The following is a 26,560-nucleotide window of genomic DNA, read 5'->3' as shown; positions in this document are numbered from 1 at the left end:
TGACTAAATCTCCACGTCACACCAAAAGGAAGACGAATGACTTGGCGGCTAGTGTAATAGTTTTAAAAATGACCACATAATCTCACCAGCCTCAAAACCTCACGACACGTCATTCTCTCCAATTCTACAAACACCATTCATTTCATTTCCCTAAAAAATTATGGCTCATGTAAGTTTCTTTGATGTGTGAACTGTGGAAGAGACTACTCTCATCAACCATGAACCATAAAAACTCCACCGCTCTTTCTCTCCCTCAATCATTTACATCTCTTCCTTAAATCTCTCTTCCCACCATCATCATTCCAAACCAATTCTCTCTCACTTCTTTCTGGTGATCAGAGAGATCGACTCAATGGTGAGCTTTTGCGAGCTTTGTGGTGCCGAAGCTGATCTCCATTGTGCCGCGGACTCTGCCTTCCTCTGCCGTTCTTGTGACGCTAAGTTCCATGCCTCAAATTTTCTCTTCGCTCGTCATTTCCGGCGTGTCATCTGCCCAAATTGCAAATCTCTTACTCAAAATTTCGTTTCTGGTCCTCTTCTTCCTTGGCCTCCACGAACAACATGTTGTTCAGAATCGTCGTCTTCTTCTTGCTGCTCGTCTCTTGACTGTGTCTCAAGCTCCGAGCTATCGTCAACGACGCGTGACGTAAACAGAGCGCGAGGGAGGGAAAACAGAGTGAATGCCAAGGCCGTTGCGGTTACGGTGGCGGATGGCATTTTTGTAAATTGGTGTGGTAAGTTAGGACTAAACAGGGATTTAACAAACGCTGTCGTTTCATATGCGTCTTTGGCTTTGGCTGTGGAGACGAGGCCAAGAGCGACGAAGAGAGTGTTCTTAGCGGCGGCGTTTTGGTTCGGCGTTAAGAACACGACGACGTGGCAGAATTTAAAGAAAGTAGAAGATGTGACTGGAGTTTCAGCTGGGATGATTCGAGCGGTTGAAAGCAAATTGGCGCGTGCAATGACGCAGCAGCTTAGACGGTGGCGCGTGGATTCGGAGGAAGGATGGGCTGAAAACGACAACGTTTGAGAAATATTATTGACATGGGTCCCGCATTATGCAAATTAGGACATTTAGTGTTTAGTGCCTTAATTATAGTTTGTGTCATTGATCTGTTTGATCTTTCTTTTCAACGTAAACTAAAAATGGTCTGAACCAATTGAGATGATAGATATTTCTTTAGAGGAGATTTAATTTTTTTAATCAACAGTAAGAAGATTTTAGAAACGGAATAATGGTAATCCAATAGTCATTATCAGGTTCTTTTGAGATGAAATTGAAATCTTTTCTTTCCCAATTTTTTTAAACAAAGATAATTTCTTAGAATATTATGTTATTATCAATAAAAATTGTAAATTGAAAAGAAACTGATTTTCTTATTTCAAGGAAAATTCGTTATTATCAACATCAAAACAAAACAAAAGAGAATAGAAAATACATCAAAAGTAATTCCTAAGGACAAAAGTAATCGTAATCCAACTATAAAAAAAAAGCCAAAAGAAAAAGAAAAACCCTTATATGTATGTGTGTGTTATACAAACCCTACTCTGGAAAAGTCCTAATTCCTAAAGCTACTTTCAACAAAGACGCCTGAAGCATCTGCCTATAGTGAAAGATCAGAAGACTCTTCAACCAAAATCTTATTCTCATCCACCATGGAAGCTCTCTTCACTTCAACACACACACCCAATTTACAGACTAAGCCTCTCCTCAAATCTCCGCTGCCCACTTCTTCCCAGTCTTCGTGTTGGTTTTGTAATTCGCTACCCAAAACGCAATTCCCGAAGCTGAGACTCAGTAATGGATCAAGTCACGGGCTTCGTATACAAGCTCTCTTACGTAACGAGACGCCAAGTGAAGGTGAAGATAATAATGGGTTTGGTTTTTTTCCTGGGGATATCTTCTCTTTATCACAGGTACTTTTTCTCTTGTCTTGTGATGAATAAATTCAACTAAAGATTATAACTTTTGTTTTGGGTATGCAAAAATTCAGCAAAAGATTACAATTTTGGACACAAAACTTTGGTTTTGATGCAGAGTTTGTGTAGAATCGAATCTTAGATTAGCGGAAAGATGATACCACGTAATGGTTTGCTTTGACATAGAGATTAATAGCTTGTAATGTTGTGTGAAGGAAAAGCTCGGGAGTAATAGCAATGGTGAAACTTCTCATAGTGTAATCGATGTGGAGGCATCTCTTGCACATCCTCAAGGTGGTGGAGGAAATCGAGCTGGGCTTTTTAGAACTCCAATATCTGGTGGTGTTCAAAATGCTACATCAGCTCATGCTTTACCTCGGCCTGCTTTAGCTGTACGGAACTTGTTGGAACAGGTAAAAGGGTTTGTCCTTTAGATGGTTTGTATTCTTCCTTTTTTACTTCAATGAGAAAAGATTATTTAAGTTCTTTATCTGTCTTGTCTTGTGTTTTTATGATTCAAGGCTAGGTTTGCTCATCTGTGCACAGTGATGTCCAAAATGCACCACCGCAGGGAAGGGTACCCATTTGGCTCATTGGTAGATTTTGCACCTGATCGGATGGGGCGTAAGTCACTGAGTCTTTCTTTCTTTGTTGACTGCTCCTAGTTCTACAGTGTCTTCTTTTGTTGCACGCTCAATTTTTCTCAGAGTATCAGTTTAATTATTTGCTAGTCGACAATTGGTTCTTAGTCATAACTCCTCTAACTGTAAAATTGATTTGATTTTTGTGGGAACGCATAGTAGGAAGTGAAGTCAAAGTTGTTTTTTTCCCTCTTTTCCTTAAATTTCATTAGAGGTGTACATGTAGGAGTGTTTTTGTATCTGTGTATTGAAGGCAATACTGAATTATAATGGTACAGTTAATGTTTTGAGATACAATAGATGCTCATTTCTTGAATGGCTTCTACTTTTTCTTATCAGATCCAATATTTTTGTTTTCACCGCTGGCCATCCACACACGAAATCTCTTGAATGAACCTAGATGCAGCCTCGTTGTTCAGGTAACATTGGCTATTGTGTTTAAATTATACGAGCAAAAGGTTTACCCTTTATGTTATGTAACCGTTGATTTGGCTGGCAGATACCCGGATGGAGTGGCTTATCGAATGCAAGAGTGACATTATTTGGTGATGTGTACCCATTGTCAGAGGATGAACAGGTGGGTGTCTAGTTACATTTTTCCTTTTCTATTTATGGTTGTCGATGCATGAATCTCACCAGCCAAACATCTGTATGTCTGAGTAATGGCTCGTAATATCTCTGGTTGTGGCTTGGTAGGAGTGGGCCCATAAGCAATATATTGCAAAGCACCCGCACGGGCCTTCAGAGCAATGGGGAAACTTTCATTATTTTAGAATGCAGAACATAAGGTTTGTTCCAAAACTTGTGCCTTCCAAGTTACCAATACTTGTCGGATGATTGTTTGTCTCCTATTACTTATCCACTCCACACTCAATGTGACAATTGGCAGTGATATATATTTCATTGGAGGCTTTGGCACGGTCGCTTGGGTTGATGTCAAAGAGTATGAAGGTTTACAACCAGATAAGATAGCTGTTGATGGTGGTGAGCGGAACCTCAAGGTGCGTTGTTTCAAATCCCTGTTGGTCGCCTTAGAGACTCCAATAAACTTGCTCCTCATTCTTGGCCTTTTGTAAGCTGGATTTGATTCGAGTGTGCTCTAACGTATTTTCCCTAAAACTTCTGATAGGAACTAAATGCCATCTTCTCGAAACCGCTGAGAGAGCTACTGTCTACTGAATCAGAGGTAGACGATGCTGCTCTCATTTCAATAGATAGCAAAGGAATAGATGTACGGGTTCGTCAAGGTGCTCAGGTAAAATAACACTGTATTAATTAGTTTTGTCCAGTTGATGTCGACACAATTATGATCATGCACAGTGCTTCTCAGCTTATCTTTCTTTGTTCAATTGTTTGTTTTGTTTTTTTGCAGTTTAACATACAAAGGCTAGCATTTGAGGAAGGTCATGGTGTTGAGACACTAGAAGAAGCTAAGTCTGCATTATGGAAAGTGTTGGAGAAGGTCAAGCTGAATTTGCAGAAATGACAAGCCCCTTTTGCTACTTTATACGGGTCCTTTTAAAATAGTAGGACCAATAAAATGTTGTTTGGTTCCTCTTTTCTTCTTCTTGACTAGCTGAAATTTTGTAGTTTCTTTCTTTTATCTTTTGACCTCCCTTTTGTAGAGTATCAAAATTGGAGGTTTAAAAAACGTCAATCTGGAAATATGGGGTTGATATCTGAGTTTCTAATGAACAATATTAGAGCGTTAATGATATATTTCTGGAAGGTTTCAAGCCGATATTTAAAATCGTTACATAAATTAGTGGGACAATCATAAATCACACTAGCTCTAGTACTTTCCTTTAGCCTCTTAAAAGAAAACTACACTTTTAGATACTTTGTTGGATTTGAACCAAACTTGGAACATAAGTAAGGAGATATGGACATTTAGAATCTGCACTATGCTGATCCACTTGTATGATGTATATATGCTCTCCCACAATGTGTAACATGTTGGACTTGGGTTTGAAGCGATACACGAAAACGGGCTTCTCTTGGTCAGCCAAGACAGTCATCTCATCAATTCTAAAGTGAAAACGATGGGACTTGCTCCATGAAATGGCTCCGGTACTCTCCATCTTAGTTGCTATCCATAACTCAGAGCCATGACTCTTAAACATACAAAGTTGTTGCTCTTCTCTAGTCACTGATAAAGACACATCATAATAAGTACAAGGAGTATCCGTCGGAAGAGACAGACGTCGAAATCCGTCAGTCGAAAAATCAAAACATAATAAGAACATATCAAATGGCGGTCCGTCTTCAGTAAGAGCAAGCCAGTAAGTATTTCCCTTCACAGACAAGCCACGTCTCCGAGTCCCAATACTTGGTATGAACAAGCCTCCAGCCACACCATCAACTAGCCACGATTTAGAGGTAAAGTCATAGACTTGGTACTCAGTTTGAATTGGGATACGGTCCTCAGATCGATCCATCCTCAAGATTTTGTGACATGAGGATGTGTTATCATAACCTAAAGCATAGATGTCTGATACCTTGTAGGAACTTCTAGGTTGGATCCACCTTGTTTCACCTGAACATGGATTCCAAACAACTAATCTATTGTCTTTGGTGCTGCATAGTAATAAGCCGTCGCAGTGAAAGACGTTACGTATATCAACTTCCTCTAAAGAATTTGAAAGAGGATCTTTTAGGCTGAATTGACCTGTTAGCTTTGCAGATAGATCAACCTTTTCAATTCCATATTGGAGACTCACGTTCATTAAATAAACCCTGGAATCAATCAACGTGATAACCAGAGACTGCCTTGGAGCATAAGCAGAGTGCTTCTTAGCAAGTCTCTCGTCCTTAACAAGAGCGTTCCATCGTTTGGATGTAGTTCGTAATCGTGCCAAAGATACAGCCGAAACTCTAGAGAGTATCTCCACTATCAAATCCTCCGAAAGATAAACTGTGTTTCTCTTCTTCATCATCTTTACAGCAGTTCTGTTTTAAGGTTACTTGGGATGGAAGTTTTTAGACCTAAAACCTATACTCACGCACCAAAACGAGTGTCGTTTCTACAGATTTTGTAACAACAATTCATCGTCGTGACCTAAATCAAGGAGACAATGGGTCAAAACCGGTTCTTGGGTTGAAGGCTTGGGCCGAGGATATTTCTAGCTGGACCAAGCTTGACCAAAGTCAATTTTTGGTTTAATACAAGTAAATAAAAAACGTAGAATGAGTTGTGCCAGAGTTAGATTCATTCAGAAACAGAGTGTTGTTCTCAAGGGTCTTCTTTTTTGTCCAATATCAGAGTCAGTCTTCGTTCTTGGTTCTCTCGGCGAGCTTGTAGCCACTGTTCACTCCTTAAATTTTGAACTCCTTAAATTCGATAAAACTTGTAAGAATAAGAGAGATAGAGTGTAAGAGACTAATAAGACTGGACTAGTGGTTGCGGGTCGACATTATGTTGCTTTAACGCCAAGTCTTAGGTTTAAGGGAGAGCTTTTCATGGTGGAGCTTGTTCTTGGCCTATAGCGACCTAGACCTAATTTGATGTTCTTGGTTTATAGGAAAGAAAACAGATTAATTTGATGGAAAACAGAATAATTTGACTCTGACGACAATATATGCCCTGGTTTAATAAGAGATAACCAACATTATATTAATCCAGTCGCTGAAGAAAAAAGAAACTGGAATCGATATAATAAAACAGCAAAGCCTGTTATATATCAAGACAAGGATAGAGAATGCATAAATTAGTGTGACAAGTATAAATCACTAGCTAGCCTCTTCCAAGAGCACTAGATACCTTGCTGGATTTGAACCAAACTTGGAACATAAGTAAGGAGAATTGGGCATCCGATATCTCCATCTTTATTCACTTGTCTTATGTATATATCCTCTCCCACAATGTGTAAGATGTTGTAGTAGGGTAGGAGTATATGGTGAGGCACTAAAACTTTCTTCTCATGGTCGGCCGAGACATTTATACAAATCTTAGAGTGAAAACGACGGAACTTGGTCCATGTCAGTTCTCCCGTAGTCTCCTCTGTCTTAGTTGCTACGAATACATCTAATTTGTATACATTACCAGCGCCAAGAGTAGCAAACATACATAGTTGTTGCTCTTCTCTAGTCACCGATAAAACCACAGTAAGATGTAGATTTTTAACATCCGCCGGAAGAGGCAGACATTGAAATCTCTCTCTTGAAAAATCAAAACTTAGTAAGAAACGACGATCGTCAGATGACCACCAGTCTTTACTAAGAGCAAACCAGTAAGTAGTTCCCTTGACATTCATGCCATAACTCTCATTCGTTTGTATGTGGAAGTCGGTAGTCACACCAACACTTCTCCACGAATGAGAAGCAAAGTCATAGACTTCGGACTCAATGTGAAATGGGTTACCAACGGGATGCATCCTCAAGATTTTGTAGGAGGAGGATCTGTTATCGTAACCTAGGGCATATAAGTCTGATTCCTTGTAGGAATTTCTGGGTTGGATCCACTTGGTTTCCCCTGAACATGGATTCCAAACAACCAATCTCCTGTCTTTGGTACAGCATAGCAATAAGCCGTCGCAGTGAAAGGCGTTACGTATATCAACTTCTTCTGAAGAATTAGAAAGAGGGTCTTTTAGGCTGAATTGACCTGTTAGCTTCGCAGATGGGGCACCGTTGTTATTGTTAATTCCATGGAGATCTATACTCACTAAATAAACCCTAAACTCGATCAACATAATAACTATAGGATACTGCCTTGGACCGTACGCATAGTGCTTCTTAGCAAAGCTTCCATCGACGACCAGAGCGTTCCATCTTCTGCAAGTCGATCGAAATCGTGCCAGAGATACAGCCGGAACCTTAGAGAGTATCTCCAGGACCAAATCCTCCGGAAGATGCATTGTGCTTGAAGCCTTGAAAGCGAATGTCACTTGGGAATTGAGGTTAGGGTTAAGTTAGAATACTTAGAAATTAGGGTTAAGTTAGATATATGCTTCTTTTATGGGCTTCGTCTTAGATTCAGCTAAATTTGGGCTTTTGGGACACTTCTTATTCTCAACAATCTCTCTTCACAAAGCCGAGCTCTGTCAATTTTAATCACTTCTGATTTATTTTTATTTTGCCAATAATTCAAGAGAACATCTCAAATTTTGGATTACATCCTCCCATTGGAGGTGCTCTTCACCAATGGTAGGATCCTAAAAATTAGGATCCAAATAATTTTTGTAATTTTAAAAATAGAAAATCAAAAATTTAGACACTTTGAGTATTTTTTTAATTTTGAGAGAGTCCAATGGTGAGATCCAAAAAGTGAAGATCTAAAGTTTTCAAATTTTGAAAAAATGTCTATTAGTTGTTTGTTTTACAAGTGTTTAGCCATTATATTGAACTAACTAAACATGGTGCTCACAAAAAACAAAAAGTAATTGTATATCTTACACACACAATTGGGCTTCAGCCCAAGTTACTACACCAGAAAACGTAGGAAAATAAATTTGGCCCATTTATTAAACCTGATTTCGTATTTACGAAATTGCCCCTGTCTTCAACCTCTCCGCGAAACACAGCCGCAAATGGTTTTTCAAAAATAAAAAAACAGAGATTTGTTGTTGTAGAGTCGAGAAACGAAAGATAAACACGTGAAAAACAAAAATTTCGTCTCTACACTTCCCCCCACCAACGACACGTATGCGTTTCTAAGAGAGTTTAAAAATCTAAAATTAGACCCGAGTCTAAAGATTTATTTTGTTTTTGATTTTATTTTTTGGACACTTTGGCATTTAGACTCCTCTTTGCATCCCCCGTTGGAGGTGGTCTTAGGTTCCGTTTAGAATCCTTCCTATCTTCTTGTTTTGCCTCTGTGGCTGCTACTGAATTCGGGTTCAAGATTGTTTTAACAATTTAAGGTTTTGGTTTACTTGTGGTGTAGGTGTTAGTGTCTCTTGTTTCTGGAATGGCTCAGTGTGTGAGGTCAACTCTAAATCCTGTGAGAACACCCCAGAGCTTTACTAGGAAAGCGTATGTGAAAAGCCCAGCTTTTGCATCAGTCTCGTTCCTTCGAGCAGTACCGGAGTTCAACAAATACCCAAAACCTTGTTCATTGGTTATGTCTTGCCAGGGCAAGGCTCAAAACCAGCAGGAGGAGCGACCACAACTGTCTCTTGACGATTTAGTCACGAGTAACCGGAAAGGGGAGGTTCTTGGCACAATCAAAGACTCGCTTTCTAATTGTCTCTCTGAGACTAATCTTCTTGCCACTGTTCCTGGTCTGAAATCTAGAATCAAGGGAAAGGTTAGTAATGTTTCTTTTTTGTTTCATATCTGTCTGAAAAGACCAAGCCTGTGCTAAACCAATACAATAAGTTTAGAGTTGAGAACTGATCAGAAATTTGATTTTGCAGGTCAGAGATATTTATGATGCTGGTGATTATCTGGTTCTTATTACAACTGATCGGTTGAGTGCATTCGACAGAAACCTTGCTTCAATTCCCTTCAAAGGCCAGGTTTGTTTTTCTTCATGTTTGTGCTATTCAAGTTGGATAGCTTTAAAGTGTTACCGACAAACTTCTCTACATTGGTCTGTAGATCAAACTGCAACGAATAATAAGTTAGTGGTGCTTAACTTTCAGGTTCTTAATGAGACAAGTTTGTGGTGGTTCAATAACACACAGCACATAACTCCAAATGCAATCGTTTCATCTCCTGATAGAAATGTTGTTATCGCAAAGAAATGCTCGGTTTTTCCCATAGAGTTTGTGGGTTAGTGTGTATTGGATCTTGATACAGAGTACCTTGTCAGACGCTTCCCTATGCAGTCTCTATATGCTTTAGTTCTAAGCTGGTCTCTTATGTTTGTTATTTGTAGTTAGAGGATATGTGACTGGAAGTACTGACACATCTTTATGGACGGTGTACAATAAAGGTGTTCGGAACTACTGTGGGAATGAGCTCTCAGATGGTACAGTTTCTTTATTGCCATTTATTAGTTGTCTTCTTCTTTAAGTGCATCTTAGAAGATCACTGATATGCTGATTACTAAATTATGCAGGATTAGTTAAAAACCAGAAGCTTCCAGCTAATATACTTACACCAACAACTAAGGCTGCGGATCATGATGTGCCCATCTCTCCAAATGAGGTCTAATAACCCTGAGACAGTAAATAAATGTAGAAACTATAGAAAAGTTTTTGAGTCATTTGTTTGCTCTTCTTGTGATCTTAGCTGTAAGACAAGAATATCTAAGCCACAATTGTGTAGTTCTGTGTTTCTTCTAATTCTCCAGATGATTCATGCAGATAGTTGAAGGTGGATTCATGACTCAAGCTGAATTTGATGAAGCAAGTATGAAAGCTTTGAGCTTGTTTGAGTTTGGGCAGGTTAGTTACAACTCCTCCGTCTAAAGCCATAGACTTTTGCGATTTTCATAATCTTTAAATTGCAGACCACAAGAAATCAGTTTTTTGATATATTTTTGCTGGTTTCTATATTCAAATGTTGTGCTTTGTTGGAAGGTCTAATAGATTTTAATATATCATGCTTGCTTCAGGGGGTGGCCAAGAAACATGGACTGATATTGGTGGACACAAAGTATGAGTTTGGAAGAAGTAGTGATGGCTCAATCTTATTGATTGATGAGGTCTGTTATCTTTTCTCTTCGTTTCCATGTCTGTCTCTCTTTGAATGCAAAGTTGAACACATATCTGCACTACTGCCAAAATCACTGATTAGAATCATCATCCACTTGTTCACATTGTTCATAGATTCATACACCCGATTCCAGCAGATACTGGCTTGCGGGTTCATATGAAGAGCGCTTCCAAAAAGGCCTGGAGCCTGAAAATGTTGATAAGGTTAGTGATTTTGCCTGTTTTTGCTCTCAGTCAGGTTTCATTGGTTTGCAGTACTTTGTTCACTCACATGTTCTCGTTTTTTTAATCCAAATAGGAGTTCCTAAGATTGTGGTTCAAAGAGAACTGCAATCCGTATGAGGACGAGGTATGCTTACATCTTCACAATGTAATTTCCATTTTTCCTGCTCTATCTGAGAACCCCTGCTAAAATTCGTGGTGTCTCGAACGTCGGTTTTTGTCAGGTCCTGCCTGCTGCTCCAGCAGAACTCGTGACTGAATTAGCTTGGCGGTAATGTATTTTGATCTGTAAACTTTATAATAGGATTGTTCTAGTTCATGTTTTCGATATGGAAAGAAACATTGTGTGTACATGCTTTAAGGCTCTGTGAGATCAGAGATTCGCTGGTCTACGTTAGTTTTCGCTATAGTCTTGGTATTGAAAACTGATGCAAGAAACCGTGATGGCAGGTACATTTTCTTGTATGAAACTATCACTGGATCAAGAATTGACATTATTCCGACTCAGGTATGATCCTGATCAAGCCCAAAATATCTACTTTATCACCCTCAGTTTATCGGAGTTTCAAGTGTATTGAACTCTAGCTTTGTTGACAGGAACCAATACATGACCGAATCTCAAGGAACACAAGCCAAGCACTTTCATCTCTCCGTCAACTTTGATCTTTAATGTAACCTTTAGCCAAGGATGCAGAGAGCATAAGTCTGTTTCTTTTTGCATTCATATGTGTTCTATTGTTGTCTTCATGGATTATGAATCAAAGACAACTTAAGTTCTAATTGAGCAACAAACGAATAAACATGAAAAAAACTAATTGACACAGGCTTGGTGAATTAGAATATATAGTTGATCAGATGAGAAAGGATCAGTTTTGCTTTTGATCTCCCATGTCTATAAACAAGATAGTCTCACTGAAGACGAGCCAAAAAAAAAAGACATTCATCTATATTGACAACTGAAGTAGCCTTGTCCCAAACCAGGGCTTGTGACCCGGTAAAAAGGTAAAACAATCATCGATGAACAGACGAAAAACTTAAAACTTGAAGGTTTCAGTCACTGTATTGTTCTGCCTATCAATGCTTTTGTCGAGGTTAGTACTTAGCTGTAATTTCTATTGCATATTGGCATTCCACAACTGCCTTTTTCGAGATATGTAAAATCCTAACTGGTCTCCCTACCCTTCTTTCTGTTCCATGTTATATAACCGGCTTTAGCTTCTACATATAGACAAAATTCTTCTACTTCCTGCTTTTATCAGTCTCTACTTTTCTGCAACCAAAGAAACTAAAACCATGGTCAACACTTAATAACCCAATAACCTTTAAGAGGGTCTTCAAGTTTCAGTCTGGCTTAAAGTGCCTACCTTTTCACGCTTTCTCTCTGCTTCTATCGAACCTGGAAAGTTCCAGGAAGAGGTATTAACAAGTGTTAACGATTGTTATGTGATGATGTGATTGAATTAAGGGGAAGTTTCCACCTACCAATTGCTAGGCTGATTGAAGTGACGAGGCTGCCTTATTTTCTGTAGTAACAGAGATAGTAGCACAATTCTCTTTCTCAAACTCGGGGTGTTGGGTTTCACCTGTCTTTGATGGGGAAGCAAAGAAGCTATCAGGCAGAGTATTCTCCAGACTTGTCTCTTGCCTTGAGCAATAATAAAAGAAGCACAGATAAGAGTGGATGTGTAACCATATAAAAAATACTTAAAGCCCTGAAAATGATCAGAAACTAATTCTTATCATATTAGCCATACCCTTTGTTAAGATGGCTATTGTAACCACGTTCTTGGCTGATGTTATGACCAGTATCACTCAGAAAAGCTCGGGTTGCTTCAGACTGATGTCCTGAATCACCATTACCTGCTAAGAGGTAACACGGAAGAGGGCAAAAGTAAATAAAAGCTATATAAAGTCAAAGTTCGATGTAGGCAAGATAGACTTGATCACCATTACCTTCGAAGACTTCATCACTGGTGCTTTCTGATCGAAAGAGCATGCTTTGATTGACACGAGGGGAAAAATGGACGGGGGATCCAATGGAAAGACTACGCTGGTGATGGAGAAACGATTCACTGTCCATGTCGGGCAACTGCAGACTCAAAAATCTTCTCCTTTGGAATTCTATTGCTTGTTGCAGGTCAGCTTGCTCAGCTTTTCTCCTCATCATCTCCTGTGTGTTAGAAAACATCCTTGGTGCTGGTAGCAAACAAAACAAGACTGGTCTCAGAACCCATAACAAAAAAATCGAAAGAAGAGGTTGAGCTCTGATGAAACCATATCCACAAGGGGAATCAAGCATAGGAAATAAATTCAACTAACCGAGATGAGAATCAAAGAGATCCCTGGAATCCATTCCAGATGGACTTGAACCAGGAGAAAAGTTTCCTCTCTCCATCTGCTGCAGCAGTTGTTGCTGCTGCCTCCTGCTATGGTTCAATAAGGATTATTATAAGAAAAAGGGAACACAAAAAGAGAAGAAGAATATGGGAAGGAGAGACAAGGCATGAGCAGTGGTTTCAACATACTTTTCAAGGATTCTTCCCTTCTCCTTGTACGGTTTAACAAGCACACGTGAGTCACAGATGAAATGAGGATTTCCTCTGGCCAATATGATTCTCACAGTTTCAGAGTGGAGAAAAGTGACAAACCCAAACATCCGTTTCTGCTGGTATGGAATCCTAACATCTTGCACTGGTCCAAAATTGCTACAAGAAAACAACAAACATAATCAGTCTACAATAACAGAGCCAGGCAAACATTAGTAGACATCCACCAAACTTTTAATGATGCAAACAAACACATAACAGCTTTGATACAATTGTAAAAGATTACCCAAAATAATTGGAGACATCTTCATCTGTGAAGGAGCTGTCAGCTGGAAATGTCAAGTAAATCTGTTTAGATGCAGAGTTAGATTTATCTCCCATCCCCATAAACTCATCCCTTTCATGCCGGCCTGGACTACCAAACCAGTAACCCTCTTCCCCAAATTGTCCTGCTCCTGATCTGCAAAAACAAAACACCACCGGAAACAGAAAACTATGAATTCACATATCATAGACACGAAGATATCTTCAATCATACTTCAAACATAAGATTGACTAAAGAGCCGTAAGCAATAAAAAAAAACAAAAAACAATCATTGGTATGTAAATGAATACCAAAAGTAGTAAAACCATACGAAAACGACTTCGAGAAGCAATAATTGACATCTCAGACCAAAACAAATCTCAAAGATACAAACTTTTCCATGATTCACTGCAACCAACACATTTCTTTTGTAAAATCTGAAAACTTTACCAACCAAAAACACATTCTAAGGCAAAAAAAAGGAGCTTCATTTCATAATTACCTATGCGCATTACGCTGATGCAAGAGAAAATTGAGGCCTTTCTCATACGACATTGGAGAACCAGTAGCCGCCAAGTACTGAGCAGCAGCCATTCGCTGTCTCTGAGCCATCTTCATCCTCACAATCTCCTCTTGCTGTCTAGAAACATAATCCGGCGAGCCAAAACCACCAGGAGAATCAAAATCATCACCTAAACCACCGTGAAGGAACCTGTTGTAACCCCCGCCACCAAATCCGGGCTCCTCTGACCCAAAACAAGCATCACTGGCTGAGAAACTCCTCTTATGCAAATGGGCATCGCCGTTATCAGCCGAGAACCCAAACGGATCCAGAGATTCGTCGTTATTCTTCGAAGAAGATTCGTTAAGAAACGACAAGTAGTTCCCTAGTTGCTGCTCATCGAGGAAATCGCCGTTTCCAGTGGAATCACCAGCAGCAGCACCGTCAGAAGCAAAAAGAGACGAACTTGCTTGAAACGGACTCGAAATCATGTTAGGGTTACTTCCGAGTGAACCAGGAGTAGCAAAAGAAGGAGACAAAGGGTTCCTCGAAAACCCATTTCCCGGTGAAGAGTGAGAGAGAGAATGACGGTGGATGTTAATGGGTCTGGAGATAGGGTTCAATGGCGAAGAAGCAGAAGAAGATCCATTAGAAGAAAGACCTAAAGCAGATTTAGCTTTGAGACAAACGGACTGCAAGAGAGTCTCTGGTCCAAGAGCCAAACGCATCAAATCTGTCTTACCCAAGTCCTGTAAAAGCAAGTAACCAATGATTTTGGAAGCGAAATCTGGTTCTAAAGTTCTGATCTTTGTGAAAAGTATCGAAGTAGGATCTCCTGGATCCATGGTCACAGTAAATTTCTTTTCTTTTTTTGCTTTGGTTTCTCTATCAGAGAGATTGAGAAGAAGAAGAAGAGGCTCTTTTGTTTTGTGAGAGAGTAGTGGGTACTAACTTGGGTTTTTTTGTAGCGTTAAATGTGATGTTTTTTTTTAGGAGATTTGAGACTATGATTTTGTCTTCTAATGAACCATTTTATTAAAGCAAAAAAAAAACTACTTTCGTAATGTGGTCTTTTTTTTCGGGTTCTGTTGTTGTGATATTGGGTTTAGGGTTTTTTTTTTGAAGTTTGTCCAAGACTAGGAGCGGGATTATAGTTAAAAATCGAATTTTTTTTGCTAAAAAGATAAATTAGTCTTTAAGATTTTGTTTAACAATAGTATATTTTTCTTCTCCCTTGACCAACCTAGGGTGTTTATATACACATCCCATTGGATGCAACATTTTTGGTTTAGAAAACTTTAACTCTTAATTTCTTAGTCAACTAGTTGGATTTGATTCTATGGGAAGTATGTTATTATTCATTCATATACCTTAATTATTTTTACTAAAAATTATGTGTTATTGACTTTTTTTTATATATATATAAATCTTTCTTAATTTAATTAAATATACACGTTACAAAATTACTGATATATAAAGTTTAATTAAAATTCAATCTATGTGTTATTTGAACAATTTAGTTTAATAAGAAGATATCTTCTACAAATAACTTAGATTTAATTAATTTTGTAATTTAAAATATTAATTAGCTAGCGATCTAAAAGTATTAAAACAAAAATAAATTCTGAAACACAACTTTCCAAGAATATTTGATATTTATGCGCTTGCGAGTTATTCGGATTTGGTTTTATATGTGTAACCTATGTATAGATGCCGAATGCGCATTAGTTTTCGGAGTAGTCAAAAGTTGATTCTACGTTGATTTCACGTGTCTCCCTTTTATTGTCGAAATATGACAACGAGAAAATTACCCTAGCAATCGTACTTTTGTCGTCTATAACATAATTTAAAATTACTAATTTAGGGATTACAAGTTATTTATTATGAATCGATTAAAATTGATTAAATTTTGTGTTATGAGATCACTACTTTATAAAGTTCAATCAAACTTCTACTTTTGTTTTAAAAAATTAGTTTAATAAAAAGATATGTCATTCAAAGGTCTTAGATTTAATGTATTTCATAGCTATAATCCAATCCATGCATGGTATACAAAAGAAATACTCCTCAATTTTGTTTATTCCCATGTGTCCAAGTCCAAGATGCATATTTGGTTGAGAAGGTGTGAAAAAAGTACATGAAAGAGATTGCCAAAGATATTATTATTGATCACGACCACTATATAAAACTAAGCAAAAATCTTGTGTTTTGAATTTTAAAGAACATAGAATTGACTGTGATATATTCGGTGTAACAACCATGTAACTAGAAGAAATTACTATAAATTAGTATTCTTGTTTGGAAAACAAAACCAAACAAATTTTAACCTCTTTAACTTTTTTCCGTTTTTACCGCAAAAAAAACTGAAACCGTGCCTCGATACGAGCGCTTACTTTGCCCTGACTCACTAAAACCCGCGCGTGACATAAATTTTTCATCAGTTGGCAAATTCCACTACGACGAGTGCACCGAATCTTGAATACTCTCGTCTGATCTCAACCGTCAAAAACTGTAGCAGCAGTTATGTCAACTGCGAAGATTGCTTTACGGGGACACGTGAGGTTCTCAATGGTCATAGTCAATTTGACCAGAGTTCGTATTATTTTTTGGCAGAACCATGCATCAGACAATAATGAAACAAAAAGTAAATGCTCTTCATGGAAAACGAGAATTATCAATTTGCCAAAAAATAAACAAATTTTCGTTATTTTTTATGTGGTTTTTTAATTTGACTAAATAAGATTTTAAAAACTGTATTAAAACTTTTCCGGAAATGGATAAAACAATGATGACTATCAAGGACTAGTATCTAACATTTTAAAATTAAAAATGGGGCAATAAGTTTTAGTATCCTAGGTGTATGAGTAGGTGTCACATCATGAATGCCAGAAAAAAAGAAGAAAACAAATCATGTTGCACACTTTTGTTCTTTTGGGCAAGTCTGGTCACTCTAATCTGTAAGCTGTTTTCCAATCCGTGTAATCTAAAACGAATTGTTTCTTCCGAGATTAAAGATAGAAATCTGCATGTCAATAAAAGAAGCCCATTTAGGCCCAAGTAAAGCATATATCACATTTCCGAAGAAGAGAACCCGGAGAATAAGTAAAAATGCCCACCGGCGGCCCAACTATGTAATTTACTTCCACGTTTATTTGCTTGCCATGTGTTTGGTGATTCTTTACGTTGTTGGTTGCATTTTAACCTAGAAGAAGTGATTGTCATAAAACTTTTCCTGCAATGGTTTTTAAGATTTTTCAGATCTCACACATTTGGAAGGAAAGTGACTAAATGATCACTAACTCATCGCTAAAATATCTCATATCGAAAAAGAAAAGAAATATTAAATGGCTTTATAACTAGAGTTCAAAGAACAGCTTCTGCCCACAAGCGGGTTTTTGAATATGATGAGTTCTAGCCATTGGACTTTTGATGTGTTGGTACGACCAAATCTATACATAATCTTTGCTTTAGAAACGTTAAGACTTTCAATCATTCTAAGCTAAGAATAGATATCAGCATTTAAAACCAAGTAATTGGTACATTGAATCAAATTATATTTTCTTACAACAACATAAAAATGTTATATGTATAGAGCATTATTACATCATATATAGCTTAATAGGTGTTGACAAATACATCATTCCAATCAATGATAGGTTTCATTTTTGTAAGTTAGGTGGCTTTCGTGGTCTATGAGACTGTGACCATATATATACGTTATATCGTTATTCAATCTCTGTTTTTTTTTCTTCTATGTATATTATTTACCCTCTCGGTTTAAATTTATTCCATACTACTTATAATATCACATTTTATTGTAACGTCATTTATGTTGTATGGGTTCTTATTACTTCTTAATTCTTATCTTTGTTGGAAGGTTTTCACTTCATTCATTCTTTTATCAACGTTACGTTATCACTTCATATTTTAAAATTCCCTGTCATATATCATATGATAAATAAAGTTATGCCATAACAAAGTTAGAGCATAATAAATGGAGAAGCATACTATTATAAAGCAAGAATGAATGTGTAACCGTAGATAAGCATATGGGCTTCAACTACGATCTCGCATTTAATTTAAGACCCGTGACTCTCTGTTTGATTTTTTTTCGTTTGTCATCTGAAATTTTCCTTAACAATCTTGAAAAATACGTTTTTGAAATAAAAAGCCGGTGAAAACAAAGACATCACCGGGTCTAAAACCCTAAACCAAAAAAACATCAAAACAGCAAAAACACCTACTACAAACAAGCCAAAGCAGCTTACCCGAAACAAATTCTATAAGGCACAAGCAATGATTCCAAAGCAGCTCATGTCTGTTGCAGAATCCAAGCTGCTCATTTTCTTAATTAAATGAAAAATGAAACATTTCTTTACTTTTTTTGTATAAAGCTGCATCATTTTCGCGTTTAAAAACATGTCAGATTTCGTAGACTTGCTTCAATTTTAGTGGCTAATCAACTCACTTAACTGATTTTTATTTTTATTTTGAAAAAGAGGTTTAACTCAGTTAACTGATTTAATATTTGAGGATGCAGACTGCAGAGGTTCTCTTATTTTGCTATGAGAGTTTAGAGTTTTTGTCCGACGATTACAAAATTTAATGTCACAATTAGTTGCAAAACTAATTTCAAAATGTAATCTCAATCTACACGACTATATGAATAGGATCTACATATACGACTATTACATACCCATCATAAGCCAATAAAAGCGCATTGTACGTATATTAATACGCGTGCCATCGATCTATCTCCATCTCTATACGCATTTACTATTGAGAAAAATACTAATATTATATCGTAGATAACTAGCATTGACATTTTACTCCTCAAAATTGTAGATATACATGCGCACTTGTAAATGTTGCCGTATTAAAGACAGTCCATTAATGAATTTAGTTGTTTGGTGATTGCAAAAGCTTATAAATCCTTTTTTATTGTTTTGTTTCTTCTGTTCCTTCTTACTATTCACTCTCCGACCAACGAAAAAGAAACAAACAAAACATTAAAATCTCTCTTTCTCTCTATAGCATTGTTATAGCTAGTTAGAGAGACAAAACTAAAAACAAATGGAACTGGAGGGCTCGAGTAGTGGCCGGAGGCAGCTGCCGTCAAAGTTGGAGATGAGCCGTGGAGCGTATTTGGCGTGGGAAGACTTGACGGTGGTAATACCCAATTTCAGTGATGGTCCAACCAGAAGGTTGCTCCAAAGGCTAAACGGTTATGCAGAACCGGGTCGGATCATGGCTATAATGGGTCCTTCCGGATCCGGAAAGTCCACTCTTCTTGACTCTCTTGCAGGTTCGTTCTTGCAGTTATATGATTTAACTGCTGCAGCCTGCATGCATAACACATATCTTGGTTTGATAATATTATTTGTAACTATGTTTTAGATCATCTTTAACCTGCTAGTTAAAGTTATAACTTATAAAGCCCTTTGTTTTGTTTTTTTCTAGTTGTTACGATCATCCTTATGATATATATACTGGAAAGTTTGATTATTGAATAGTATCTATAATTCTATATGTATTGTTACTTCGGGTGCATTGCATGCAAGGAATGGCAGAAAAGTACTGCAGAAAATTTCCTCATAAATGCAAAATTGATTTCTGGAGCTGCCTTTTCTGATATTTGTCTTCATTTCCACATCCCAATACAAACAGAAAGCAATTTTATACTACTGTTTTTTTTTTCACATCATAGATAAAATTTGTAATCGATTAATAAAATAAAGTTTCCCGAATTATCCACAGGTAGACTCGCAAGAAACGTGGTCATGACCGGTAATCTTCTACTGAACGGCAAGAAAGCTAGATTAGACTACGGTCTCGTAGTAAGTTTCCTCGTTAATATTTCTACCCACAATTTCACAACATGCAGCTAATTTGTTAGTTCAATATATAATAGTAACGTCCTTGTGGCTTGTCACTTGTGGTGGCGAAACATTATCAATTTTCATTTATGGCAACAAATTTTAGACAGCTCCGTCCTAAGTACATAGTGGTGCAAAGGTCAAAGATCTATACATTATTTTCTTATAAATGTGTGATAATATTGGCACATTAAAAATATATTTATAGCCCATGTATGTATAACAATAAAACATTACATTCAAAATAACAAAAACCTAAAGTTTTTATGACTAGGTATTTACATTGATTGCTCTTGAAGTGTATGCATTTTGTGACTATATATATAGGCATATGTGACACAAGAGGACGTATTGTTGGGGACACTAACAGTGAGGGAGACAATAACATACTCAGCTCACTTGAGACTTCCAAGTGATATGTCTAAAGAGGAAGTGAGTGACATCGTGGAAGGCACAATCATGGAGCTTGGTCTTCAAGACTGTTCAGACAGAGTCATTGGAAACTGGCACGCCAGAGGAGTTAGTGGCGGTGAGAGGAAACGTGTCAGCATTGCTTTGGAGATCCTCACTCGTCCTCAAATCCTTTTTCTCGACGAACCCACTAGTGGTTTGGACAGTGCTTCTGCGTTTTTCGTTATTCAGGCGCTTAGGAACATTGCACGCGATGGCAGAACCGTAATCTCCTCGGTTCATCAGCCCAGCAGCGAGGTTTTTGCGCTGTTCGATGATCTTTTCTTGCTTTCGAGTGGTGAGTCTGTCTACTTTGGTGAAGCCAAGTCTGCTGTTGAGGTAAAGCCCTACACTCTTTGTTTTCTTGCAGTACAAAAAACACACAATTTCTTTTGTTTATTTTCTTGCCTTGATAGTGAAGAAAACTCTGTTTTGCTTTTGTTTGTTTGAATGAAGTTCTTTGCAGAATCGGGTTTCCCGTGCCCGAAGAAGAGGAATCCTTCCGATCATTTTCTGCGATGTATAAACTCGGACTTTGATACAGTCACAGCTACACTCAAAGGATCTCAGAGAATTCAGGTGTGGTAGTAACCATTATCAATATCAAGAACATTGCACAAATTAAAGTCTTTTGGATACATAGTCAAGTTTTTATTGCAATTTTTCTAAGGTTAATACTTACTCTACTACAGGAAACACCAGCTACATCAGATCCTCTAATGAATCTAGCAACATCTGTGATCAAAGCAAGGCTTGTTGAGAATTACAAGCGTTCAAAGTATGCGAAATCCGCAAAATCTAGGATTCGAGAACTATCTAACATCGTAAGTTTAAACTTCTTGTTCAAGTTAACTCACAGGCTTGCTTGGATTCCATAACTGGCTTTTTTCGCAGGAAGGGCTCGAGATGGAAATAAGAAAAGGAAGTGAAGCAACCTGGTGGAAACAACTTAGGACATTAACAGCAAGATCATTCATAAACATGTGTCGTGATGTCGGTTACTATTGGACACGAATAATAAGCTACATTGTTGTTTCTATAAGCGTAGGAACCATCTTCTACGACGTTGGCTATAGCTACACATCAATCTTAGCCCGTGTTTCTTGCGGCGGATTCATCACTGGTTTCATGACTTTCATGTCCATTGGAGGCTTCCCTTCTTTCCTCGAAGAAATGAAGGTAAATAATAAAACCCTACTTATAATCTCACAAATCTTGAATTGCTCTATCGATGAAAATGCGGGTTTGCTTTGTTTCAGGTGTTCTATAAGGAGAGGCTAAGTGGATACTACGGCGTTTCGGTTTATATCCTCTCGAATTACATCTCTTCTTTCCCTTTCTTGGTTGCGATTTCGGTTATCACAGGAACTATTACTTACAACTTGGTGAAGTTTCGTCCCGGGTTCTCGCATTACGCTTTCTTCTGTCTCAACATCTTCTTCTCAGTTTCCGTGATAGAGAGTCTCATGATGGTTGTGGCTTCTGTTGTTCCAAACTTCTTGATGGGTCTTATCACTGGAGCTGGCCTCATTGTAAGAACAGAGCAACCTCTGTTTTCATTTCTACTAATAATGCTTTGAACGATCTTGAATCTGATTTCTGTTTTTGTGTTTGGAAAAGGGAATCATCATGATGACTTCTGGATTCTTCCGTCTTCTTCCTGATCTTCCCAAAATCTTTTGGCGTTACCCGGTTTCTTACATAAGCTACGGTTCTTGGGCTATCCAGGTAAGTCAAGAAACTAACTTTATGAGCTTATTACGATTCAAGAACATAAAAATAATACATTTGGGAGTGTTGCAGGGAGGGTACAAGAATGACTTTCTAGGGCTAGAGTTCGAGCCATTGTTCCCGGGTGAGCCGAAAATGACAGGAGAGGAAGTGATAGAGAAGGTCTTTGGAGTGAAGGTGACATATTCAAAATGGTGGGACTTAGCTGCGGTAGTAGCAATCCTTGTGTGTTACAGGCTTCTCTTCTTCGTGGTTCTAAAGCTGAGGGAGAGAGCAGGACCTGCTTTGAAGGCGATTCAGGCGAAAAGAACGATGAGGAATCTTGATAGGAGACCTTCTTTTAAGAGAATGCCTTCTCTGTCTCTTTCACTGTCGTCAATGTCTTCAAGGAGACACCAACCTCTCCGCTCACTTTCTTCTCAAGAAGGCCTTAACTCTCCTATCCACTACTAAAAGACTTAATATAATGTATGCATGTGTTCTGAAGCTTTCATCAAGATCTCATCTTAATCAGCTTTGTCATTGTTGAAGAAAAAGAACAAACTGATAACAAAGTTTCGTTTGATAAACCCTACCCAAATGTTCCACTATTGAAACTTTACTTCAAGGTTTATGTAACACAAGTAAGACAGTGTTGCGCACAGTGAGAGTATGGCCAAATAAAAACGAAAACCTTGTTACACCAACATGTTTGGTCCAAATAAGTATGGCGCAGAGATACCCGGATCCCATAGTCAACTTTAAATGACCAAAAGTAGTTTATTTAGGTGTAAAGGGTCAAAGAAAAAGAAAGAACATTTTCTTGAGATCCCATGAGGAAAAAAATACATTTTGGGCTCGGTCAGTCAGTAACTCAGTATATACTAAATTGGAGATATTGATACCAAAATTTTATCATGAGTAAAACTAAAATTTACAAGTACAATATTATCGTGATCATTCAAGATTTCCGACATGAAATAAGGAAACTCAAATTTAACTAAATTTTAGATGGACTAAAGAAAGACTAGGTAATTTAAATGGGGAAATGAAAAACTTATATAAGTTGATAATAGTTAAGAAAACAACATACGAAGAAATTTCGATTATTAATTTGCCATCTTTGTGTGAAATTAAGCAAAAATTGACACGTTGTCCTTTAGTCAACGAAAATGAAGCTCTCTGGAAGACCCACATGCATATATTTAGTTATCAAAATTCTCCTTATAAATTTAGTTGGAGTGTTCTAATAAAATGCATAATTTTTTTAGCCAAAATAAAAAAAATGCATAATGTTTTTAGAGCAATTATTAGGACTGTAAAACTATCCATTTAACAAAAGGAAAGTAAAACACAAACAAATATGAAACATGTCCATATACTCATAAGATAGTATCTAAAAGTTAAGTTTTTTTTTATATAAGATCTTTGTTCGTCCAATACATTGGAGGACTTGATATGGATCGACACAGAGAGAACAGGACCGTTTAACCAAAGACAAAATTGGCAAAATAGTCTTCAAAAGGTATGTTTTGGTTGACTCTGACTCTCTTCCCATTAATTTCCCAAATACATTTTCTTGTGCCCGAATTAAAGTCGATAGTTATTAAATTAGTCTCTACGTAAAAGACAATAGTAGTAGAGTCAGTTTCTACGAAAGAGGAATTCACAATCACATCCAATCAAAAAGTACTAGTGTTAATCATAAATTCGATACTGATCACCATTTAAACATTCTAACATGATTGCAAGAAGACTTTAGTCGTTCGAAAGAAAAAAAAAAGCATACTAAAAGCATAACTATAAACCTCAATAAAGTAAAGTAAATACGTAGGCAAAAGAAAATACAAAAATAAAGGCAACTTGGTTGAATTATTGCCATGAAAGAGGACGAAGACGTGCTAGTCAAGTGTCAAGGCCTCTTGTTCATTAAGGGCCAAGGGTTTCGACCCCAATTTTCTTAGATAAACTATGCCTATGGAGAATTGCTGAAGTCCTCAAAAGCTGCTACGCGTTGTTGGGGACCCAACTTATATCTGTAAATGCCCAAGTAATTAACGGTGTAATTACACGACTATCTTTGGCTTTGAGTATATATATCTTTGTTTTAATGAACTTTAATCTCTCTCTCGATATATCATCTTCGGTCATAGAACTCAATGGCGACACACGACTTCGATTTCACTGTAAATTAACCTCCTCCCTTTCTCTTTCTGATTCTGTTTTAGTCACTCTATTTGTTCACCTTAGCGTTCATGAATTGGCTTATGCGTTCATCTTCAGTTAAAGATTTAGAGTAGATTCCTCTTCTTCTTCTTTTTTACTTCCTCTTGAGCTAGTGGTACTGGTAGTTATGTGTTCTGAATAGACCAATTATTTGTTCTGAATCAGAACATTTTAACTTATTGTATTTCTTGGCAGGATCCCTATGGAAATAAAGATAGAAAAAGTTTGTACTCAAACCAAGATAACTATTTCAATAATTGGTCTTCACTTACTCAATCAGAGGAAGTTGTTGAGGAGCTTTCTATTCAACAGACTAAATACGACCATCGGAGTCTGCCTTCTTTGAGAAGTAAGCTTGGATATTTGAAACAAAAGGTGTTTTCTTTGCCGTTTTGGGACTTACTCTTTGAGATTCTTGCGTATTTGTAGCTGCCGAAGCCGAGGCTGCTGAGTGGAATGAGTTGGAGAGATGGGGGAACCAAGAGTTGCAGCATAATGGCACTCGCATTAGAGGAATTATAACTTACAAATCAGGGAACTTGCCCGGTGTTTTGTCATTCTCTGTAATAGAGATTCTCATGATGGTTGTGGCTTCGTTTGTTCCAAACTTCTTGACTGGTCTTTTCACTGGAGCTGGCCTTATTGTACGAGCAGAGCGACCTCTGTTTTCTTTTTAACTAACTTCAAAGAAAGCTACTAAAGATCTTGAATAAACTGATGTCTGTTTTTATGTTTTGGAAAGGGAATCATCATGACGTCTTCTGGATTCTCCCGTCTTCTTCCTGATCTTCCCAAAATCTTTTGCCGTTTCTCGATTTCCTACACGATTTCTTACATGATTTTTGGATCTTGGGCCATCAAGGTAAGTCAATAGCTTGACTTTATGAGCTTATCACTCGCAAGAACTATTCAAGAACATAAAATAATGTTTTCTAGCTATCAAAAAAAGATTGAATCTTAGAGGTTGTTAAACATAAGAACATTGGTGTTATTATTAATACAGCTAGGGCACAACAACAATTTTCTCGGGCCTCTATCACCGGACGAGCCGAAAATGACAGGAGAAGAAATGAATATGAATGAATTTGGAGTAAAGGTGACGCATTCAGGATGGTGGGGCTTCCCTGAGATTGTGATAGCAATCCTTGTGTGTACCTGGCTTCTTTTCTTCGTGGCCCAAAAGCTGAAGGAGAGAGCACGACCAGCTTCAAGGGTGATTCAGGCGAAAGTTTATTTTAATGTGCAGCTTTCATAATATCAGCATTATCATCTATGAGATCTGGTTATCTATTTAAGATCAGCATTGTCATTGTTGGAATAAGTTTTCTTTACCAAACTCTAAACCCAAATGTTCCACTATTGAAACTTTTTTTTGTTTTTCCTCCTGTTTTTTAGCAACAAAATGTAGGGATATCTGTTTTTTTCTTGTGATGACTGTGAATAAAGAAGAAAAGAGATTTGTACTCAATCTTACTTTGATTGATACACCAACTCAATATTACAATTGATTCTAGAGACTCATACTTATAGAAGCAAAAGAACATTCTGGATCTTTGTAGCAACATTGGATCTGTTTACAAGTGTCGACCATCTAGCCACTGTCTTCTGAGATGATAGGACTGAAACGGTTTGAGAGTACAACCGGCGAAGAAGTAGCTGCTCTGTTTCTTTCCTTTTGTGTGTATGTCTTCTTTTGTTGCAGAGGTTGCAGAGGGGAGCTCTGTAACTTTGTCCCGTTGTGAGATTGGGGAAGAGTTTGGGCTTCCTGTTGTTGGGCCTGAGGCTTTACACTTACAATGACGTCAAAATTATTTAGCAACAAAAAATTACATAATGGGAGAGATTAACAGTGTATTAGTGCATATGATTCTAAAAGAAGGAAAACTTAAATAAAAAATCGAAATTGAAGATAAAGAATTGAAAATTACTTTGGGGGGAAAAACAAAGAATTGAAAATAGCTTGAGGCCGATAGAGATTAAGTACTGATTTGGAACCAGAGTCCAGAGCTCCATGCAACACGAGGAAGCTTTCGACAATTCTGGACGACAAAATCTGGACGACAAAGCTCCGGTAGGATCAGGTTGTGGCATATCTTTCACTGCAGACGAGATGATATTGAAACGTGTTGGAATTGAGAATCGTAGTTTAAATCCTACAAGAAGAAAAGCATCATGAGAAGAAGAAGAAGAGAAGAATAGAGAAGAAGCTTCAAGCGTAAGAAGGAGCAAAAGGAAGAAGAAGATGTCGTGACAAGAAGGTCAACGACACATGAAGAGGAAGGAACAGTCAACTAAAGAGAGTGGGCTTGCTTTGTTATGTTGTGTTTTGTGATAATGGGCCAAACGGATTATTAGGGCCCAAGTAGGTAATTATGTTGTGTCCTAGACTAAGGTTGATGTTAAGTGTCTAAAAGGAGCAAAACATGGAGTTACAGTCTCAAGTGTAGTAGAGTGGCTGATGTGATTTCTAGGTCTAGGGGTGTGGTCTAATGCATTAGTAATTAAGTGCAAGTGTGTCTTGTATGTGGTATAAATACCTGTGTGTTGTAAGAGCTAAAAGAA

General features: G+C 37.6%; 8 protein-coding genes across 13 annotated transcripts; 5 read left to right on the top strand and 3 right to left on the bottom strand.

The window, feature by feature from the left end:
• Positions 1 to 15: 15 nt before the first annotated feature.
• Positions 16 to 1,298, top strand: BBX32 (B-box 32). The gene has a single exon (NM_113009.3). It carries the CDS (start codon positions 353 to 355, stop codon positions 1,028 to 1,030), a length of 678 nt encoding a protein of 225 aa, NP_188752.1. The 5' UTR covers positions 16 to 352; the 3' UTR covers positions 1,031 to 1,298.
• Positions 1,286 to 4,322, top strand: AT3G21140 (Pyridoxamine 5'-phosphate oxidase family protein). Its single transcript, NM_113008.5, has 9 exons — positions 1,286 to 1,917; positions 2,136 to 2,333; positions 2,442 to 2,544; positions 2,901 to 2,980; positions 3,061 to 3,138; positions 3,258 to 3,349; positions 3,451 to 3,562; positions 3,691 to 3,816; positions 3,934 to 4,322. Exons 1-9 carry the CDS (start codon positions 1,657 to 1,659, stop codon positions 4,045 to 4,047), a joined length of 1,164 nt encoding a protein of 387 aa, NP_188751.1. The 5' UTR covers positions 1,286 to 1,656; the 3' UTR covers positions 4,048 to 4,322.
• A 71-nt stretch (positions 4,323 to 4,393) lies between these two features.
• Positions 4,394 to 5,497, bottom strand: AT3G21130 (F-box and associated interaction domains-containing protein; the record flags this gene model as incomplete). Its single annotated transcript, NM_113007.1, has 1 exon — positions 4,394 to 5,497. The coding sequence occupies one exon, from the start codon at positions 5,495 to 5,497 to the stop codon at positions 4,394 to 4,396; it is 1,104 nt and encodes a 367-aa protein (NP_188750.1).
• An 816-nt stretch (positions 5,498 to 6,313) lies between these two features.
• On the bottom strand, positions 6,314 to 7,417 carry AT3G21120 (F-box and associated interaction domains-containing protein; the record flags this gene model as incomplete). The annotated part of the gene is made up of 1 exon (NM_113006.1): positions 6,314 to 7,417. The coding sequence occupies one exon, from the start codon at positions 7,415 to 7,417 to the stop codon at positions 6,314 to 6,316; it is 1,104 nt and encodes a 367-aa protein (NP_188749.1).
• Positions 7,418 to 8,068: 651 nt separating this feature from the next.
• PUR7 (purin 7) lies at positions 8,069 to 11,266 on the top strand. 3 transcript variants are annotated; one of them, NM_113005.4, is made up of 13 exons: positions 8,069 to 8,336; positions 8,446 to 8,808; positions 8,918 to 9,019; positions 9,146 to 9,275; positions 9,382 to 9,474; positions 9,565 to 9,653; positions 9,812 to 9,892; positions 10,063 to 10,152; positions 10,277 to 10,366; positions 10,461 to 10,511; positions 10,609 to 10,655; positions 10,835 to 10,892; positions 10,982 to 11,266. In NM_113005.4, exons 2-13 carry the CDS (start codon positions 8,470 to 8,472, stop codon positions 11,045 to 11,047), a joined length of 1,236 nt encoding a protein of 411 aa, NP_188748.1. In that variant the 5' UTR covers positions 8,069 to 8,336; positions 8,446 to 8,469; the 3' UTR covers positions 11,048 to 11,266. The 3 variants fall into 3 exon arrangements, with proteins under 3 accessions (NP_188748.1, NP_001319605.1, NP_001030739.1); NM_001035662.2 differs by having other exon boundaries at positions 8,135 to 8,326; positions 10,982 to 11,262; NM_001338505.1 differs by having other exon boundaries at positions 8,081 to 8,808; positions 10,982 to 11,262.
• On the bottom strand, positions 11,218 to 14,784 carry AT3G21100 (RNA-binding (RRM/RBD/RNP motifs) family protein). Of its 4 annotated transcripts, none has more exons than NM_001035661.3 (9): positions 13,737 to 14,784; positions 13,217 to 13,390; positions 12,910 to 13,089; positions 12,704 to 12,807; positions 12,338 to 12,580; positions 12,139 to 12,244; positions 11,867 to 12,029; positions 11,749 to 11,780; positions 11,218 to 11,669 (listed from the first exon to the last, which is right to left on the bottom strand). In NM_001035661.3, the coding sequence occupies exons 1-7, from the start codon at positions 14,579 to 14,581 to the stop codon at positions 11,873 to 11,875; spliced, it is 1,809 nt and encodes a 602-aa protein (NP_001030738.1). In that variant the 5' UTR covers positions 14,582 to 14,784; the 3' UTR covers positions 11,218 to 11,669; positions 11,749 to 11,780; positions 11,867 to 11,872. The 4 variants fall into 4 exon arrangements, with proteins under 4 accessions (NP_001030738.1, NP_001319604.1, NP_001326866.1 ...); NM_001338502.1 differs by having other exon boundaries at positions 11,218 to 11,654; NM_001338503.1 differs by having other exon boundaries at positions 11,286 to 11,669; positions 12,704 to 12,810; positions 13,737 to 14,714.
• Positions 14,785 to 18,646: 3,862 nt separating this feature from the next.
• ABCG15 (ABC-2 type transporter family protein) lies at positions 18,647 to 22,457 on the top strand. The gene is made up of 9 exons (NM_113003.5): positions 18,647 to 19,041; positions 19,494 to 19,573; positions 19,940 to 20,401; positions 20,519 to 20,641; positions 20,755 to 20,886; positions 20,957 to 21,241; positions 21,322 to 21,594; positions 21,683 to 21,790; positions 21,866 to 22,457. Exons 1-9 carry the CDS (start codon positions 18,810 to 18,812, stop codon positions 22,244 to 22,246), a joined length of 2,076 nt encoding a protein of 691 aa, NP_188746.2. The 5' UTR covers positions 18,647 to 18,809; the 3' UTR covers positions 22,247 to 22,457.
• A 1,254-nt stretch (positions 22,458 to 23,711) lies between these two features.
• AT3G21080 (ABC transporter-like protein) lies at positions 23,712 to 25,485 on the top strand. Its single transcript, NM_113002.3, has 5 exons — positions 23,712 to 23,958; positions 24,194 to 24,347; positions 24,428 to 24,642; positions 24,741 to 24,860; positions 25,002 to 25,485. The coding sequence occupies exons 1-5, from the start codon at positions 23,932 to 23,934 to the stop codon at positions 25,251 to 25,253; spliced, it is 768 nt and encodes a 255-aa protein (NP_188745.1). The 5' UTR covers positions 23,712 to 23,931; the 3' UTR covers positions 25,254 to 25,485.
• Positions 25,486 to 26,560: the final 1,075 nt, after the last annotated feature.

Source organism: Arabidopsis thaliana, chromosome 3, assembly GCF_000001735.4.
Source record: "Arabidopsis thaliana chromosome 3, partial sequence".
NCBI lineage: Eukaryota > Viridiplantae > Streptophyta > Magnoliopsida > Brassicales > Brassicaceae > Arabidopsis > Arabidopsis thaliana.
This window is presented reverse-complemented; position numbering and strand designations above follow the sequence as displayed.